The 16,154-nt window shown below is 34.5% G+C and overlaps 1 protein-coding gene across 1 annotated transcript in view; it reads right to left on the bottom strand.

Annotated features, from left to right (window-relative positions):
• Window positions 1-1,299: 1,299 nt before the first annotated feature.
• The window catches only part of LOC139874949 (uncharacterized), a 52,760-nt gene continuing 37,905 nt past the window's right edge, over window positions 1,300-16,154 (bottom strand). The window contains exon 2 of the mRNA XM_071862339.1: window positions 1,300-2,279. Coding sequence (XP_071718440.1) covers window positions 1,300-2,279 — 980 coding nt within the window. The remainder of the gene's footprint in view (window positions 2,280-16,154) is intronic.

Here is a 16,154-nt window from a genome sequence, read left to right on the forward strand (position 1 = left end):
TTGTGTGCAGCGTGGTAAGTGAAATCTGTTAGGATTCACTTTTCGGGGATCACAATTGAATTGGAAAATATAGTGAGTGACATCTGTATGGATAGCTCCGAGCGAAATACAAATACGTGAGAATAATTTAAGAGGATTTAAAAAAGTATATCTAATTTTGAAGATTGCTGAACACACAAAGTGCGTCGGAAATGAATTGTTATGGTAATGAACGTCTCTCTCAATGATTCTCAATGATGTGTTTGTTTTTGTTTTGATTTTTTTTGAGAAATATTAATATTAAAATGAGATTGAATAGATTAACAAGAGTGTGACATGTGGCGCAACAATCACATGTAATTGATAAAAAAAATTTTTTTTCAAGACACAATCTTTTTTCCAAAAAAAAAATTTCGAAAAAAATTGGTTTTTCAGTTTTTTTCAATCACGTGTGATTGAATTTGACATATATGTGATTCTGTATGCCAATCACATGTGATTGTAAAACTCAATCATATGTGATTCTGCATGTCAAATCCAAGCACATGTGATTAAAAAAAGAATTTGAAAAAAAAATATTTGACAAAAAAAATTAATTTTTTCAATCATATGTGATTGGATTTGACATGCAGAATCACGTATGATTGAAAGAGACGAACAAAGATACAATCAGACCTAAAAAACCTCAAGGCTCGGACCCTAACGCTAAACATCGTGACCAAACTAACTAAACCCGAGCCTTGATCGAACCGATGCCACAAATACAAACCCACAAAATAAACACAAACTAGAAGCTTGGACAAATAAACCAAAACAAAGCCGATAAATGAAGAATCAACACACCTAACTAAACGAATAAAAATCGATCTAACTAACTGACAACCGATTTACCTTTACGTTTCCGACACTTAATGATCGGCTTTACAACCAATCCATTGACCGTCAAACGATTAAATTTCTTGCCGGATCAATTATCAATTACATACGAAGCAACCTTTTGTATTTACCTGTTATTTTTTCAATGAAATAAATTAAAGAATATATCTACATATATTAATGATGTTGGAGAATTTTTTTTTTTTTTTTAAAACATGCACTCTACAAATTGTGGCAATTTTTTTTTAAAGGCATTAATTTTATTGCAATCAAAATTGTATGTACAAGAGTAATGCTCAGTATGAGCTACAACCCACATTTCTCAAACTATACTACCACTAATGCTACTGTAACAAGAAAACCAGTAACCTCAATGACTAGTAATCAAAACTAGGTGCCTCAATGACTAACAATCAACTAGATGAAAATTTGTGGATTGTTAATTCAATTGTGCCAATCGATACTTTTATCTTTGCATCTCTTCGCGAACCACTCAAAGCTTTTAACTTGAATTTCATTAAGCGCAACCGTCCCGTTCCAACTCTTATTTGTAAAGATCTTTTGGTTTCGAATCTTCCAAATTAGATACGAACATGTCCACACAACCGCTTGCCAAATAATTTTCCCCACATGAGAAGTCGCTTGACCCGTATCAAGAAAGAGATCCCCAACGTTAATAAAAGGAACACCTCCTCGACCCCACCAATCGAAGATTTTAGCCCAAACCTCAAAAGCATTCTTACACAAAATTAACGAGTGGTTGACCGTCTCAATATCGTCGTCGCAAAGCGGACACCGAACCGAATGAAGTTCAATCCCTCGTTTGTCAAGTTCTAACAAAACTGGGAGCCGTAGTTTCCTTGCCCTCCAAACAAATACCTCGACCTTTTTTGGAACAAGTTTGTTACGTGAGGTCTCACCATTTAAGTCACTTATAGGAAGTAGTCTTGAAGTGATCATATCCGAAAGAAATTTTGTTGTGAACATCCCATTGCCACCCGGTGCCCACCTCCATGAATCTTCCTTTTCCGGATTGAAAACCGCACCCGAAATCATTTCAGTTAAAGAATGTAATTCATCCCTTGCCCACCCAAATGGTTCTCGAGTCCACGACCAATTACCCACACCTTTTGCACCGTCCCAAATGACCCGATCTTTGACCGAGACATTAATGTCATTTTCTAGTCTCGAAAGTCTTTTGAACTTGCCTTTTAGAGTCTCGCCACCAATCCAAGAGTCGTTCCAAAATGAAGTGGAGCCGCCATCACCTAGATCTTTGACAAAAGAGTTCCGAAAGGAAAGACCAATTGTATTAATATGATTACTGATTTTTACAATCTCATTCCATACCGATTTGTAAGAATCGGTACGAAAAGAGTCATCCACCAAAAGACCGCCCGAAATTCCGTAAATGCTCGAAATGACTTTGACCCACAAAGAAGTGATAAATTACAAGAATTAATGATTATGATGATCGGTTTATGTAAATGAGCTTGTATTGTTGTAATCTGATTGATACAATTTTTTGTTCTAATTTATTACATAAAATGATAGTGTCTTTTATACACTACTGACTCTAACAGCTAATTTTAAACAAGGTAAGGTTCCAATTAACTTTTTGGAACCACTTTGATAAAAAGGAAACATGTTGTTTGTAGTCTGCACTTGTAGCCCTTGAATGCTTGTACTTATGTAGTCTTGTGATGAACTATAAAGGGAAAGGATGAAGTTTGACTTCTGATCCCAAATGTGACGACCCGAAAATTTTTGACCAAATTTAAACTTAATCTTTATATGATTCCGACACGATAAGCAAAGTCTGTAAGGTTGAGTCTCAAAAAGTTTGAACTGTTTCATATATTCAATTGACATTCGACTGCTCTCGACGATTCACGAACAACTAATTGTAAATAGATATGTGTGTATGTATATATAAATAATAATTCGAAATATAATTTGAAGTATTATATGTTGTTGTTATTAAAAATTAATAAAATAAAAATAGGATATTATAAATAATTATTATTTAAAATATATCTCTATATATAAATAAAGTATATTAAAAATAAATATTAAATGATTGTAATACTCGTTTGATGTTTCGATTGATATTAAGCAAGTTAAATTCAAACTTATGTAATTTTAAAATAAATGGTGACACGAAAATGAGTTCTATAAATTTTAGGCTTATTAAAAATGCATTTAGGAACTATTTGTTAAGTTTTAACACTTTTTATATTTTACCCAAAAATGAGAGGGACAGTTGATGTAATTTTTATTTAATAAATTATGATTGAATTTTATACCATAATGACCAAAATAAATAAATGAACTTAATTTTAAAATATGGGATTTTTCTGAACACTTTTATTCGCCACTGTTTAGCAATGGACACGATAGCACTCCGTGAGAAAAGGATCTGTAGGATTACTCGGCTGCTAACTGCTCCTTCCATTCAGTGAATATCTTGCTGTTACTGTTTTCAATCACACTTTAAATTATTAAAGAGTGTATCATATATTATTATTATGTTTATTATTTATTATTTATTTATTTAACATCTATATCTATATATATTCCCTACATATGGATTCAGGAGACAAAACCCTTCACCCTCACAATTGTGAACCTCCCTGCAACCATCATCCTCGCCACCACAACCGGCGACCACCTCACCACCACCGGTATCCTCCACCGCCACCACAGTTCACCCTCCATCACCACCTTGTCTCCTCTATCCACCTCTCTCTCTCTCCCTCACTATTTTAATTCTTCGTGCACTTAAAAATCACCACACCTATTTCTAATTCGTTTCTGTTTCCTGGACATGGACTACTCACCACCAAAACTCATCGTGAATAAACTACTGCTATACAGCTTCTCCTTTCTGTTTTGACTGAAAACCACGTCCACCCGTTACCACCACCACATCACAGCTACTTTCTATTTTCTACTGTTTCATTGTTCGTCTGATACTGCTGTACATGGTGATCCAATTAAATAACGAGAAAGAAGAAAACTGTTTTTTTATTTCTTTTCTTTCGTCTGTTTTCCCCATCGACAGGAAAACTCACATATAATATCTGGATTATAACGATAGTGGATCACTTGAATTGGGCTACTGTTTGGGCCGTATAAGATTTAAGTGAAAATATAACCTGGCTCTTGATGTAATTGGGCCATTACCGCTAAAAACCTTGGTCTATCAATTAAACCTGGCCAGTGCTGTTTACGTATATCTGTTTCTATTACCATTCGAGAATCACCCATCAAGCATCAATTTTTCTTTCTTTTCCTGGTTAACGCCCATAATGATGACGAGTTGAAGAAGAAGAGATAATGACTTGATATATAAACGAATGATGATGGTGACGGGTATCATGGAATTAATGATGAACGATGGTGATACATGAAAATGATGATAGTAAAAGATAACGAAAGGATGATAGATGATGATATACACATATATTATGGTGTTGGCTAAATGAAATGATTATCGTGATTAGGATTAGATTAAGATATATGATGAGAATGATGATGATATGATGATGGTAGGGGTATGATGATGATGAATGAAGATGATAAACCTAATTCACGATCATGATGATAATGATCATGATGCTAATATGATAATGATAATACATGATGATGGTAAAAACTAATTTATTAAATTTTATCATTTTTATTACAATTATTATATTATTATTATTATTATTATTATTATTATTATTATTATTATTATTATTATTATTATTATTATTATTATTATTATCATTATCATTATCATTATCATTATCATTATTATTTTTATCATTACTAATATTATTATTATTATAATTATTATTTGAACAAACAAATGATATTTATATAAAAATATATTACAAGTATACTAATAATACATACTAATATGTTTTTAATATATATTAACTAATATATTATTATTTATATTGATATAACATTAATTAAAGTATATATATTATAACATATATATCTATATAAATAACATTTGAAATAACAAAAACTATCGATTTTTAAATATATATATACATAAATTAAATATACAAATTAAAGATATATTAAATAAATTCGTTCAGTTGCGATTATATGTTTTAATATATATATATACGAATGGTATAGGTTCGTGAATCCGAGGCCAACCCTGCATTGTTCAATTTAGTCATATGTATTTTTACTACAAAATACAGTATGGTGAGTTTCATTTGCTCCCTTTTACTCTTTACATTTTTGGGACTGAGAATACATGCGCTGTTTTTATAACTGTTTCCTAAATGCTTTTGTGATATATTTTTGAACTGAGAATACATGAACTGCTTTTATAAATGATTGACGAAATAGACACAAATATTCAAAACTACATTCTATGATAGAATTATTTGGATTCAGAGGTTCGATTTAGTAGTTAACGGAGAGATGATTTTGCATTGCGTACGCATTAGCTCCCGTTTTAACTACCATTGGCGGGATGATTTTGCATTGCACGCACGTACTAGCCCCCGATGTATTGTATTGTATTATAATCGACTTTGTAGTTGGTAACGGAGGGATGATTTTGCATTTTGTACGCATTAGCCCCCGTTTCAGCTACCCTCGGAGGGATGATTTTGCATTGCGCACGCATTAGCCCCCGTTGTAAGAATTATATTGTATTAACTACCACGGTGAGATGATTTTGTCATTGCACTACGCATTAGCTACCGTTGGTGAGTTGTTTGAAAGGTTCCGGTGTTCTTCATATGAATGATTTTGCAGCAGGAATAGACCTGCACATATTGTTTTCTAATTATGAGTATCTTGTGGTCTATTATATTATTGAAAATGATTGATTATGAAAAACTAATGAACTCACCAACCTTTTGGTTGACACTTGGAAGCATGTTTATTTTCAGGTTTGAAAGAAATCTTCCGCTGTGCATTTGCTCATATTAGAGATATTACTTGGAGTCATTCATGACATATTTCAAAAGACGTTGCATTCGAGTCATTGACTTCATCAAGATTATTACTAAGTCAATTATAGTTGGATATATTATGAAATGGTATGCATGCCGTCAACTTTCGATGAAATGAAAGTTTGTCTTTTAAAAACGAATGCAATGTTTGTAAAATGTATCATATAGAGGTCAATTACCTCGCGATGTAATCAACTATTGTGAATCGTTTATACTGTATATTGTAGTGACCCGAACTTTTCCATGTTTATATATATTAATTGAGATAGATATTTACATGATTAAATGTTTCCAACATGTTAAGCAATCAAACTTGTTAAGACTTGATTAATTGAAATATGTTTCATATAGACAATTGACCACCCAAGTTGACCGGTGATTCACGAACGTTAAAACTTATAAAAACTATATGATGACATATATATGGATATATATATATAGTTAACATGATACTATGACAAGTAAACATATCATTAAGTATATTAACAATGAACTACATATGTAAAAACAAGACTACTAACTTAATGATTTTTAAACGAGACATATATGTAACGATTATCGTTGTAAAGACATTTAATGTATATATATCATATTAAGAGATATTCATACATGATAATATCATGATAATATAATAATTTAAAATCTCATTTGATATTATAAACATTGGGTTAACAACATTTAACAAGATCGTTAACCTAAAGGTTTCAAAACAACACTTACATGTAACGACTAACGATGACTTAACGACTCAGTTAAAATGTATATACATGTAGTGTTTTAATATGTATTTATACACTTTTGAAAGACTTCAATACACTTATAAAAATACTTCTACTTAACAAAAATGCTTACAATTACATCCTCGTTCATTTTCATCAACAATTCTACTCGTACGCACCCGTATTCGTACTCGTACAATACACAACTTTTAGATGTATGTACTATTGGTATATACACTACAATGATCAGCTCTTAGCAGCCCATGTGAGTCACCTAACACATGTGGGAACCATCATTTGGCAACTAGCATGAAATATCTCATAAAATTACAAAAATATGAGTAATCATTCATGACTTATTTACATGAAAACAAAATTACATATCCTTTATATCTAATCCATACACCAACGACCAAAAACACCTACAAACAATTTCATTCTTCAATTTTTTTCATCTAATTGATCTCTCTCAAGTTCTATCTTCAAGTTCTAAGTGTTCTTCATATATTCTACAAGTTCTAGTTACATAAAAGCAAGAATACTTTCAAGTTTGCTAGCTCACTTCCAATCTTGTAAGGTGATCATCCAACCTCAAGAAATCTTTGTTTCTTATAGTAGGTTATCATTCTAATACAAGGTAATAATCATATTCAAAATTTGGTTCAATTTCTATAACTATAACAATCTTATTTCAAGTGATGATCTTACTTGAACTTGTTTTCGTGTCATGATTATGCTTCAAGAACTTCGAGCCATCCAAGGATCCGTTGAAGCTAGATCCATTTTTCTCTTTTCCAGTAGGTTTATCCAAGGAACTTAAGGTAGTAATGATGTTCATAACATCATTCGATTCATACATATAAAGCTATCTTATTCGAAGTTTTAAACTTGTAATCACTAGAACATAGTTTAGTTAATTCTAAACTTGTTCGCAAACAAAAGTTAATCCTTCTAACTTGACTTTTAAAATAAACTAAACACATGTTCTATATCTATATGATATGCTAACTTAATGATTTAAAACCTGGAAACACGAAAAACACCGTAAAACCGGATTTACGCCGTCGTAGTAACACCGCGGGCTGTTTTGGGTTAGTTAATTAAAAACTATGATAAACTTTGATTTAAAATTTGTTATTCTGAGAAAATGATTTTTATTATGAACATGAAACTATATCCAAAAATTATGGTTAAACTCAAAGTGGAAGTATGTTTTCTAAAATGGTCATCTAGACGTCGTTCTTTCGACTGAAATAACTACCTTTACAAAAATGACTTGTAACTTATTTTTCCGACTATAAACTTATACTTTTTCTGTTTATATTCATAAAATAGAGTTCAATATGAAACCATAGCAATTTGATTCACTCAAAACGGATTTAAAATGAAGAAGTTATGGGTAAAACAAGATTGGATAATTTTTCTCATTTTAGCTACGTGAAAATTGGTAACAAATCTATTCCAACCATAACTTAATCAACTTTTATTGTATATTATGTAATCTTGAGATACGATAGACACGTATACAATGTTTCGACCTATCATGTCGACACATCTATATATATTTTGGAACAACCATAGACACTCTATATGTGAATGTTGGAGTTAGCTATACAGGGTTGAGGTTGATTCCAAAATATATATAGTTTGAGTTGTGATCAATACTGAGATACGTATACACTGGGTTGTGGATTGATTCAAGATAATATTTATCGATTTATTTCTGTACATCTAACTGTGGACAACTAGTTGTAGGTTACTAATGAGGACAGCTAACTTAATAAACTTAAAACATCAAAATATATTAAAAGTGTTGTAAATATATTTTGAACATACTTTGATATATATGTATATATTGTTATAGGTTCGTGAATCAACCAGTGGCCAAGTCTTACTTCCCGACGAAGTAAAAATCTGTGAATGTGAGTTATAGTCCCACTTTTAAAATCTAATATTTTTGGGATGAGAATACATGCAGGTTTTATAAATGATTTACAAAATAGACACAAGTACGTGAAACTACATTCTATGGTTGAATTATCGAAATCGAATATGCCCCTTTTTATTAAGTCTGGTAATCTAAGAATTAGGGAACAGACACCCTAATTGACGCGAATCCTAAAGATAGATCTATTGGGCCTAACAAACCCCATCCAAAGTACCGGATGCTTTAGTACTTCGAAATTTATATCATATCCGAAGGGTGTCCCGGAATGATGGGGATATTCTTAAATATGCATCTTGTTAATGTCGGTTACCAGGTGTTCACCATATGAATGATTTTTATCTCTATGTATGGGATGTGTATTGAAATATGAAATCTTGTGGTCTATTATTATGATTTGATATATATAGGTTAAACCTATAACTCACCAACATTTTTGTTGACGTTTTAAGCATGTTTATTCTCAGGTGATTATTAAGAGCTTCCGCTGTCGCATACTTAAATAAGGACGAGATTTGGAGTCCATGCTTGTATGATATTGTGTAAAAACTGCATTCAAGAAACTTATTTTGTTGTAATATATTTGTATTGTAAACCATTATGTAATGGTCATGTGTAAACAGGATATTTTAGATTATCATTATTTGATAATCTACGTAAAGCTTTTTAAACCTTTATTGATGAAATAAAGGTTATGGTTTGTTTTAAAATGAATGCAGTCTTTGAAAAACGTCTCATATAGAGGTCAAAACCTCGCAACGAAATCAATTAATATGGAACGTTTTTAATCAATAAGAACGGGACATTTCAGTTGGTATCCGAGCGTTGGTCTTAGAGAACCAGAATTTTGCATTAGTGTGTCTTATCGAGTTTGTTAGGATGCATTAGTGAGTCTGGACTTCGACCATGTTTACTTGAAAAATGATTGCTTAACAAATTTTGTTGAAACTATATATTTTTAACATGTGAATATTATGTGATATATTAATCTCTTAACGCGTTTGATATTATGTGATAGATGTCTACCTCTAGAACAAGTCCCATTGACTCACCTAATAATAATGAAGAGTCAAATGTAAATTGGAATGATTCGTGGACTGATTCACAAGTTCCCGAAGAGGAACCGGAAGAAGAGTCGGAACCGGAAGAAGAATCGGAACCGGAAGAAGAATCGGAACCGGAAGAAGAAATAGAACCAGTGGGGGAAATAATAAAACGGTTAAGTAAAAGAGAATCCTCAACCAACCGACCAAGGTTAATTATGGTCAATGGTGTTTCCGCCAAGGAAGCAAAATATTGGGAGGATTACCAATTCTCTGATGAATCGGATTCCGACGAGAATTCCGATGATGTTATAGAAATTACCCCAACTGAATTTAAAAAGGAAAAAGAAAATAATAAGGGAAAGGGCATAAAAATAGAGAAATCTAATTCCAACCCCGATGAACTTTATATGTATCGTCAACCCCCGAAGTCCTTAAGTTGTAAGAATGACCCGGGAACCTCTAAACCACCAGGTTTTTCTAAACCAATGTGGACAACGACGGCTCGTATTAGGGGAACATCATATATCCCTAGAAACTTGGCAAAACGAACCAAAACCGAAGAAGAAGAAACGAGCGAGTCGGAATAAGATAGTTGTATTCTTGTGGTGTAATATATGTAATATAGTATGCTTATGCTTTATGATATATGTAAAAATTGCTTGTATTAATAAGTATTTTTTTATGAATCTAACTCTTGTCTATTTTACAGTTTAAAAACACAAAATGGATAGACAACCCAATATTTTAAGAGACCTACCCGGAGACATGATTGATGAAATCTTGTCTAGAGTCGGTCAGAATTCCTCGGCACAACTATTTAAGGCGAGATCAGTTTGTAAGACATTCGAAGAACGTTCCAAGAATGTCTTGGTTTATAAGAGACTTTCGTTTGAAAGATGGGGGATATCACATTGAGAAACCCATAAGTTACGATGTGTTTACTTTGACGCATATATTGCAGGGAACCCAAATGCTATTTTACGCAACGGGTTAAGAAATTATTTTGACTCAATATATCCGAATATTAGACTTCGTGATTTAGAAAAAGCGGCTAACATGCAACATAAAGAAGCATGTTATGCTTACGGATTAGTAATGTTCGCTTCTCACCAAAGTGAGAACAAGAACATCGGGCTACTACTATTAAACAAAACGTTTCCACAAGTGACGGAGTCGGTAATTGGGGTAAGAAATGAGGTTTTTAGATTGTTACGGGACTGTTGGACATTACGTAACCCTCGTCCCTTTGACGACGTTACAACACGCTGTCTTATCAACGGCCATAACGGTTATGTTCCACAAGACCAAGGATGGGAAGTAGTCCTAGTAAAACCAGAATGCATGGCTTGTTTCTGGACGTATGAATTACGTGTCTTTATTGCCTTTGCTGAACGACTTGTGTACTAGCTAGAATTATCTTCACAACTCTCTTGTATCAAAGTTATTGTGTGCTATATTTCATAATTTATGTAAAATAATTGGTATTGTAAGTTTGTAAAATATTGTATAAAAGTTTGAACGCGAAATATTATTACAATCAGTTTTTCATATAGAATTGTAGTAGTTGAATTGTATATTAGCTACTAAGTATGAACTTAACGGGTAGGTACTACCCGAATTTAAACTTATAAAACGCTAATATGAAGAAAAAGCTTTTATAAATGAGTTCATATTATGCTACGAAATACTATTAACTACTCTTAATATTCCGTATGATTAACTTGTTCCATTTGACTATTTTGAAGGAAATGGCACCGACTACTCGACACACCGTGAATATGAATGAAGAGGAATTCCGTACTTTTCTAGCTTCAAACATAGCCGCAGTACAGGCTGCGCTACATACCAACAATAACCTTGGATCTAGCAGTACAGGAAATCGTGTAGGATGCACCTACAAAGAATTCACTGCCTGCAAACCTTTGGAATTTGATGGAACCGAAGGACCGATCGGATTGAAACGGTGGACCGAGAAGGTCGAATCGGTGTTTGCCATAAGTAAGTGTACTGAAGAGGACAAAGTGAAGTACGCTACGCATACCTTCACAGGTTCTGCGTTAACATGGTGGAATACCTATCTAGAGCAAGTGGGACAAGACGATGCGTACGCACTACCGTGGTCAGCATTCAAGCACTTGATGAACGAGAAGTACCGTCCCAGAACCGAGGTCAATAAGCTCAAGACAGAACTTAGAGGGTTACGAACCCAAGGATTTGATATTACCACGTACGAAAGACGATTCACAGAATTGTGCCTATTGTGTCCGGGAGCGTTCGAAGATGAGGAAGAGAAGATCGACGCGTTTGTGAAAGGATTACCGGAAAGAATCCAAGAAGATATAAGTTCACACGAGCCCGCCTCCATACAACAGGCATGTAGAATGGCTCACAAACTAGTGAACCAGATTGAAGAAAGAATTAAAGAACAGACTGCTGAAGAGGCCAATGTGAAGTAAGTCAAAAGAAAGTGGGAGGAAAACAGTGATAAGAATCACCAATACAACAACAACAATAATCGCAACAATTATCCCATCACTCGCAACATCAATCGCAACTACAACAAACGGCCCAACAACAACAACAACAACAACAACAACAGCAGCAACTACAACAATTATCCCAACAACAATAATAACCGCAACAACAACAACAATCAGAAGCAGCTATGCCAAAGGTGTGAAAAGTATCACTCGGGGTTCTACACCAAATTTTGCAACAAGTGTAAAAGAAATGGTCATAGCGCGGCGAAGTGTGAGGTCTACGGACCAGAGGTTAATAGAACGAAAGGAACAAATGGTGTCGGAACGAGTAATGGCGGAGCAAGTATTGTCGGAGCAAGTTATGCCAATGTAGTTTGTTATAAATGTGAAAAACCGGGCCACATTATTAGAAATTGCCCGAACCAGGAGAACACGAATGGACAAGGCCGCGGAAGAGTTTTCAATATTAATGCGGCAGAGGCACAGGAAGACCCGGAGCTTGTTACGGGTACGTTTCTTATTGACAATAAATCTGCTTACGTTTTATTTGATTCGGGTGCGGATAGAAGCTATATGAGTAGAGATTTTTGTGCTAAATTAAGTTGTCCATTGACGCCTTTGGATAGTAAATTTTTACTCGAATTAGCAAATGGTAAATTAATTTCAGCAGATAATATATGTCGGAATCGAGAAATTAAACTGGTTAGCGAAACATTTAAGATTGACTTGATACCAGTAGAGTTAGGGAGTTTTGATGTGATAATCGGTATGGACTGGTTGAAAGAAGTGAAAGCAGAGATTGTTTGTTACAAAAATGCAATTCGCATTATACGAGAAAAAGGAAAACCCTTAATGGTGTACGGAGAAAAGGGCAACACGAAGCTACATCTTATTAGTAATTTGAAGGCACAAAAACTAATAAGAAAAGGTTGCTATGCTGTTCTAGCACACGTCGAGAAAGTACAAACTGAAGAAAAGAACATCAATGATGTTCCCATTGCAAAAGAATTTCCCGATGTATTTCCGAAAGAATTACCGGGATTACCCCCACATCGATCCGTTGAATTTCAAATAGATCTTGTACCAGGAGCTACACCAATAGCTCATGCTCCTTACAGACTCGCACCCAGCGAGATGAAAGAACTGCAAAGCCAATTACAAGAACTTTTAGAGCATGGTTTCATTCGACCAAGCACATCACCGTGGGGAGCTCCTGTTTTGTTTGTCAAGAAGAAAGATGGTACATTCAGGTTGTGTATCGACTACCGAGAGTTGAACAAACTTACCATCAAGAACCGCTACCCACTACTGAGAATCGACGACTTATTTGATCAACTACAAGGCTCGTCTGTTTATTCAAAGATTGACTTACGTTCCGGGTATCATCAAATTCGGGTGAAAGAAGATGATATTCCAAAGACTGCTTTCAGAACACGTTACGGTCATTACGAGTTTATGGTCATGTCGTTTGGTTTAACTAATGCACCAGCTGTGTTCATGGACCTTATGAACCGAGTGTGTGGACCATACCTTGACAAGTTTGTCATTGTTTTCATTGATGACATACTTATTTACTCAAAGAATGACCAAGAACACGGTGAACATTTGAGAAAGGTGTTAGAAGTATTGAGGAAGGTAGAATTGTACGCTAAGTTTTCAAAGTGTGCATTTTGGTTAGAAGAAGTTCAATTCCTCGGTCACATAGTGAACAAAGAAGGTATTAAGGTGGATCCGGCAAAGATAGAAACTGTTGAAAAGTGGGAAACCCCGAAAACTTCGAAACACATACGCCAGTTTTTAGGACTAGCTGGTTACTACAGAAGGTTCATCCAAGACTTTTCCAGAATAGCAAAACCCTTGACTGCATTAACGAATAAAGGGAAGAAATTTGAATGAAATGATGAACAAGAGAAAGCATTTCAGTTATTGAAGAAAAAGCTAACTACGGCACCTATATTGTCATTGCCTGAAGGGAATGATGATTTTGTGATTTATTGTGACGCATCAAAGCAAGGTCTCGGTTGTGTATTAATGCAACGAACGAAGGTGATTGCTTATGCGTCTAGACAATTGAAGATTCACGAACAAAATTATACGACGCATGATTTGGAATTAGGCGCGGTTGTTTTTGCATTAAAGACTTGGAGGCACTACTTATATGGGGTCAAAAGTATTATATATACCGACCACAAAAGTCTTCAACACATATTTAATCAGAAACAACTGAATATGAGGCAGCGTAGGTGGATTGAATTGTTGAATGATTACGACTTTGAGATTCGTTACCACCCGGGGAAGGCAAATGTGGTAGCCGATGCCTTGAGCAGGAAGGACAGAGAACCCATTCGAGTAAAATCTATGAATATAATGATTCATAATAACCTTACTACTCAAATAAAGGAGGCACAACAAGGAGTTTTAAAAGAGGGAAATTTAAAGGATGAAATACCCAAAGGATCGGAGAAGCATCTTAATATTCGGGAAGATGGAACCCGGTATAGGGCTGAAAGGATTTGGGTACCAAAATTTGGAGATATGAGAGAAATGGTACTTAGAGAAGCTCATAAAACCAGATACTCAATACATCCTGGAACGGGGAAGATGTACAAGGATCTCAAGAAACATTTTTGGTGGCCGGGTATGAAAGCCGATGTTGCTAAATACGTAGGAGAATGTTTGACGTGTTCTAAGGTCAAAGCTGAGCATCAAAAACCATCAGGTCTACTTCAACAACCCGAAATCCCGGAATGGAAATGGGAAAACATTACCATGGATTTCATCACTAAATTGCCAAGGACTGCAAGTGGTTTTGATACTATTTGGGTAATAGTTGACCGTCTCACCAAATCAGCACACTTCCTGCCAATAAGAGAAGATGACAAGATGGAGAAGTTAGCACGACTGTATTTGAAGGAAGTCATCTCCAGACATGGAATACCAATCTCTATTATCTCTGATAGGGATGGCAGATTTATTTCAAGATTCTGGCAGACATTACAGCAAGCATTAGGAACTCGTCTAGACATGAGTACTGCCTATCATCCACAAACTGATGGGCAGAGAGAAAGGACGATACAAATGCTTGAAGACATGCTACGAGCATGTGTTATTGATTTCGGAAACAGTTGGGATCGACATCTACCGTTAGCAGAATTTTCCTACAACAACAGCTACCATTCAAGCATTGAGATGGCGCCGTTTGAAGCACTTTATGGTAGAAAGTGCAGGTCTCCGATTTGTTGGAGTGAAGTGGGGGATAGACAGATTACGGGTCCGGAGATTATACAAGAAACTACCGAGAAGATCATCCAAATTCAACAACGGTTGAAAACCGCCCAAAGTCGACAAAAGAGCTACGCTGACATTAAAAGAAAAGATATAGAATTTGAAATTGGAGAGATGGTCATGCTTAAAGTTGCACCTTGGAAAAGCGTTGTTCGATTTAGTAAACGAGGGAAATTAAATCCAAGGTATATTGGACCATTCAAGATTATTGATCGTGTCGGACCAGTAGCTTACCGACTTGAGTTACCTCAACAACTCGCGGCTGTACATAACACTTTCCACGTCTCAAATTTGAAGAAATGTTTTGCTAAAGAAGATCTCACTATTCCGTTAGATGAAATCCAAATCAACGAAAAACTTCAATTCATCGAAGAACCCGTCGAAATAATGGATCGTGAGGTTAAAAGACTTAAGCAAAACAAGATACCAATTGTTAAGGTTCGATGGAATGCTCGTAGAGGACCCGAGTTCACCTGGGAGCGTGAAGATCAGATGAAGAAGAAATACCCGCATCTATTTCCAGAAGATTCATCAACACCTTCAACAGCTTAAAATTTCGGGACGAAATTTATTTAACGGGTAGGTACTGTAGTGACCTGAACTTTTCCATGTTTATATATATTAATTGAGATAGATATTTACATGATTAAATGTTTCCAACATGTTAAGCAATCAAACTTGTTAAGACTTGATTAATTGAAATATGTTTCATATAGACAATTGACCACCCAAGTTGACCGGTGATTCACGAACGTTAAAACTTATAAAAACTATATGATGACATATATATGGATATATATATAGTTAACATGATACTATGATAAGTAAACATATCATTAAGTATATTAACAATG

This window comes from Rutidosis leptorrhynchoides, chromosome 11 (assembly GCF_046630445.1).
Source record: "Rutidosis leptorrhynchoides isolate AG116_Rl617_1_P2 chromosome 11, CSIRO_AGI_Rlap_v1, whole genome shotgun sequence".
NCBI lineage: Eukaryota > Viridiplantae > Streptophyta > Magnoliopsida > Asterales > Asteraceae > Rutidosis > Rutidosis leptorrhynchoides.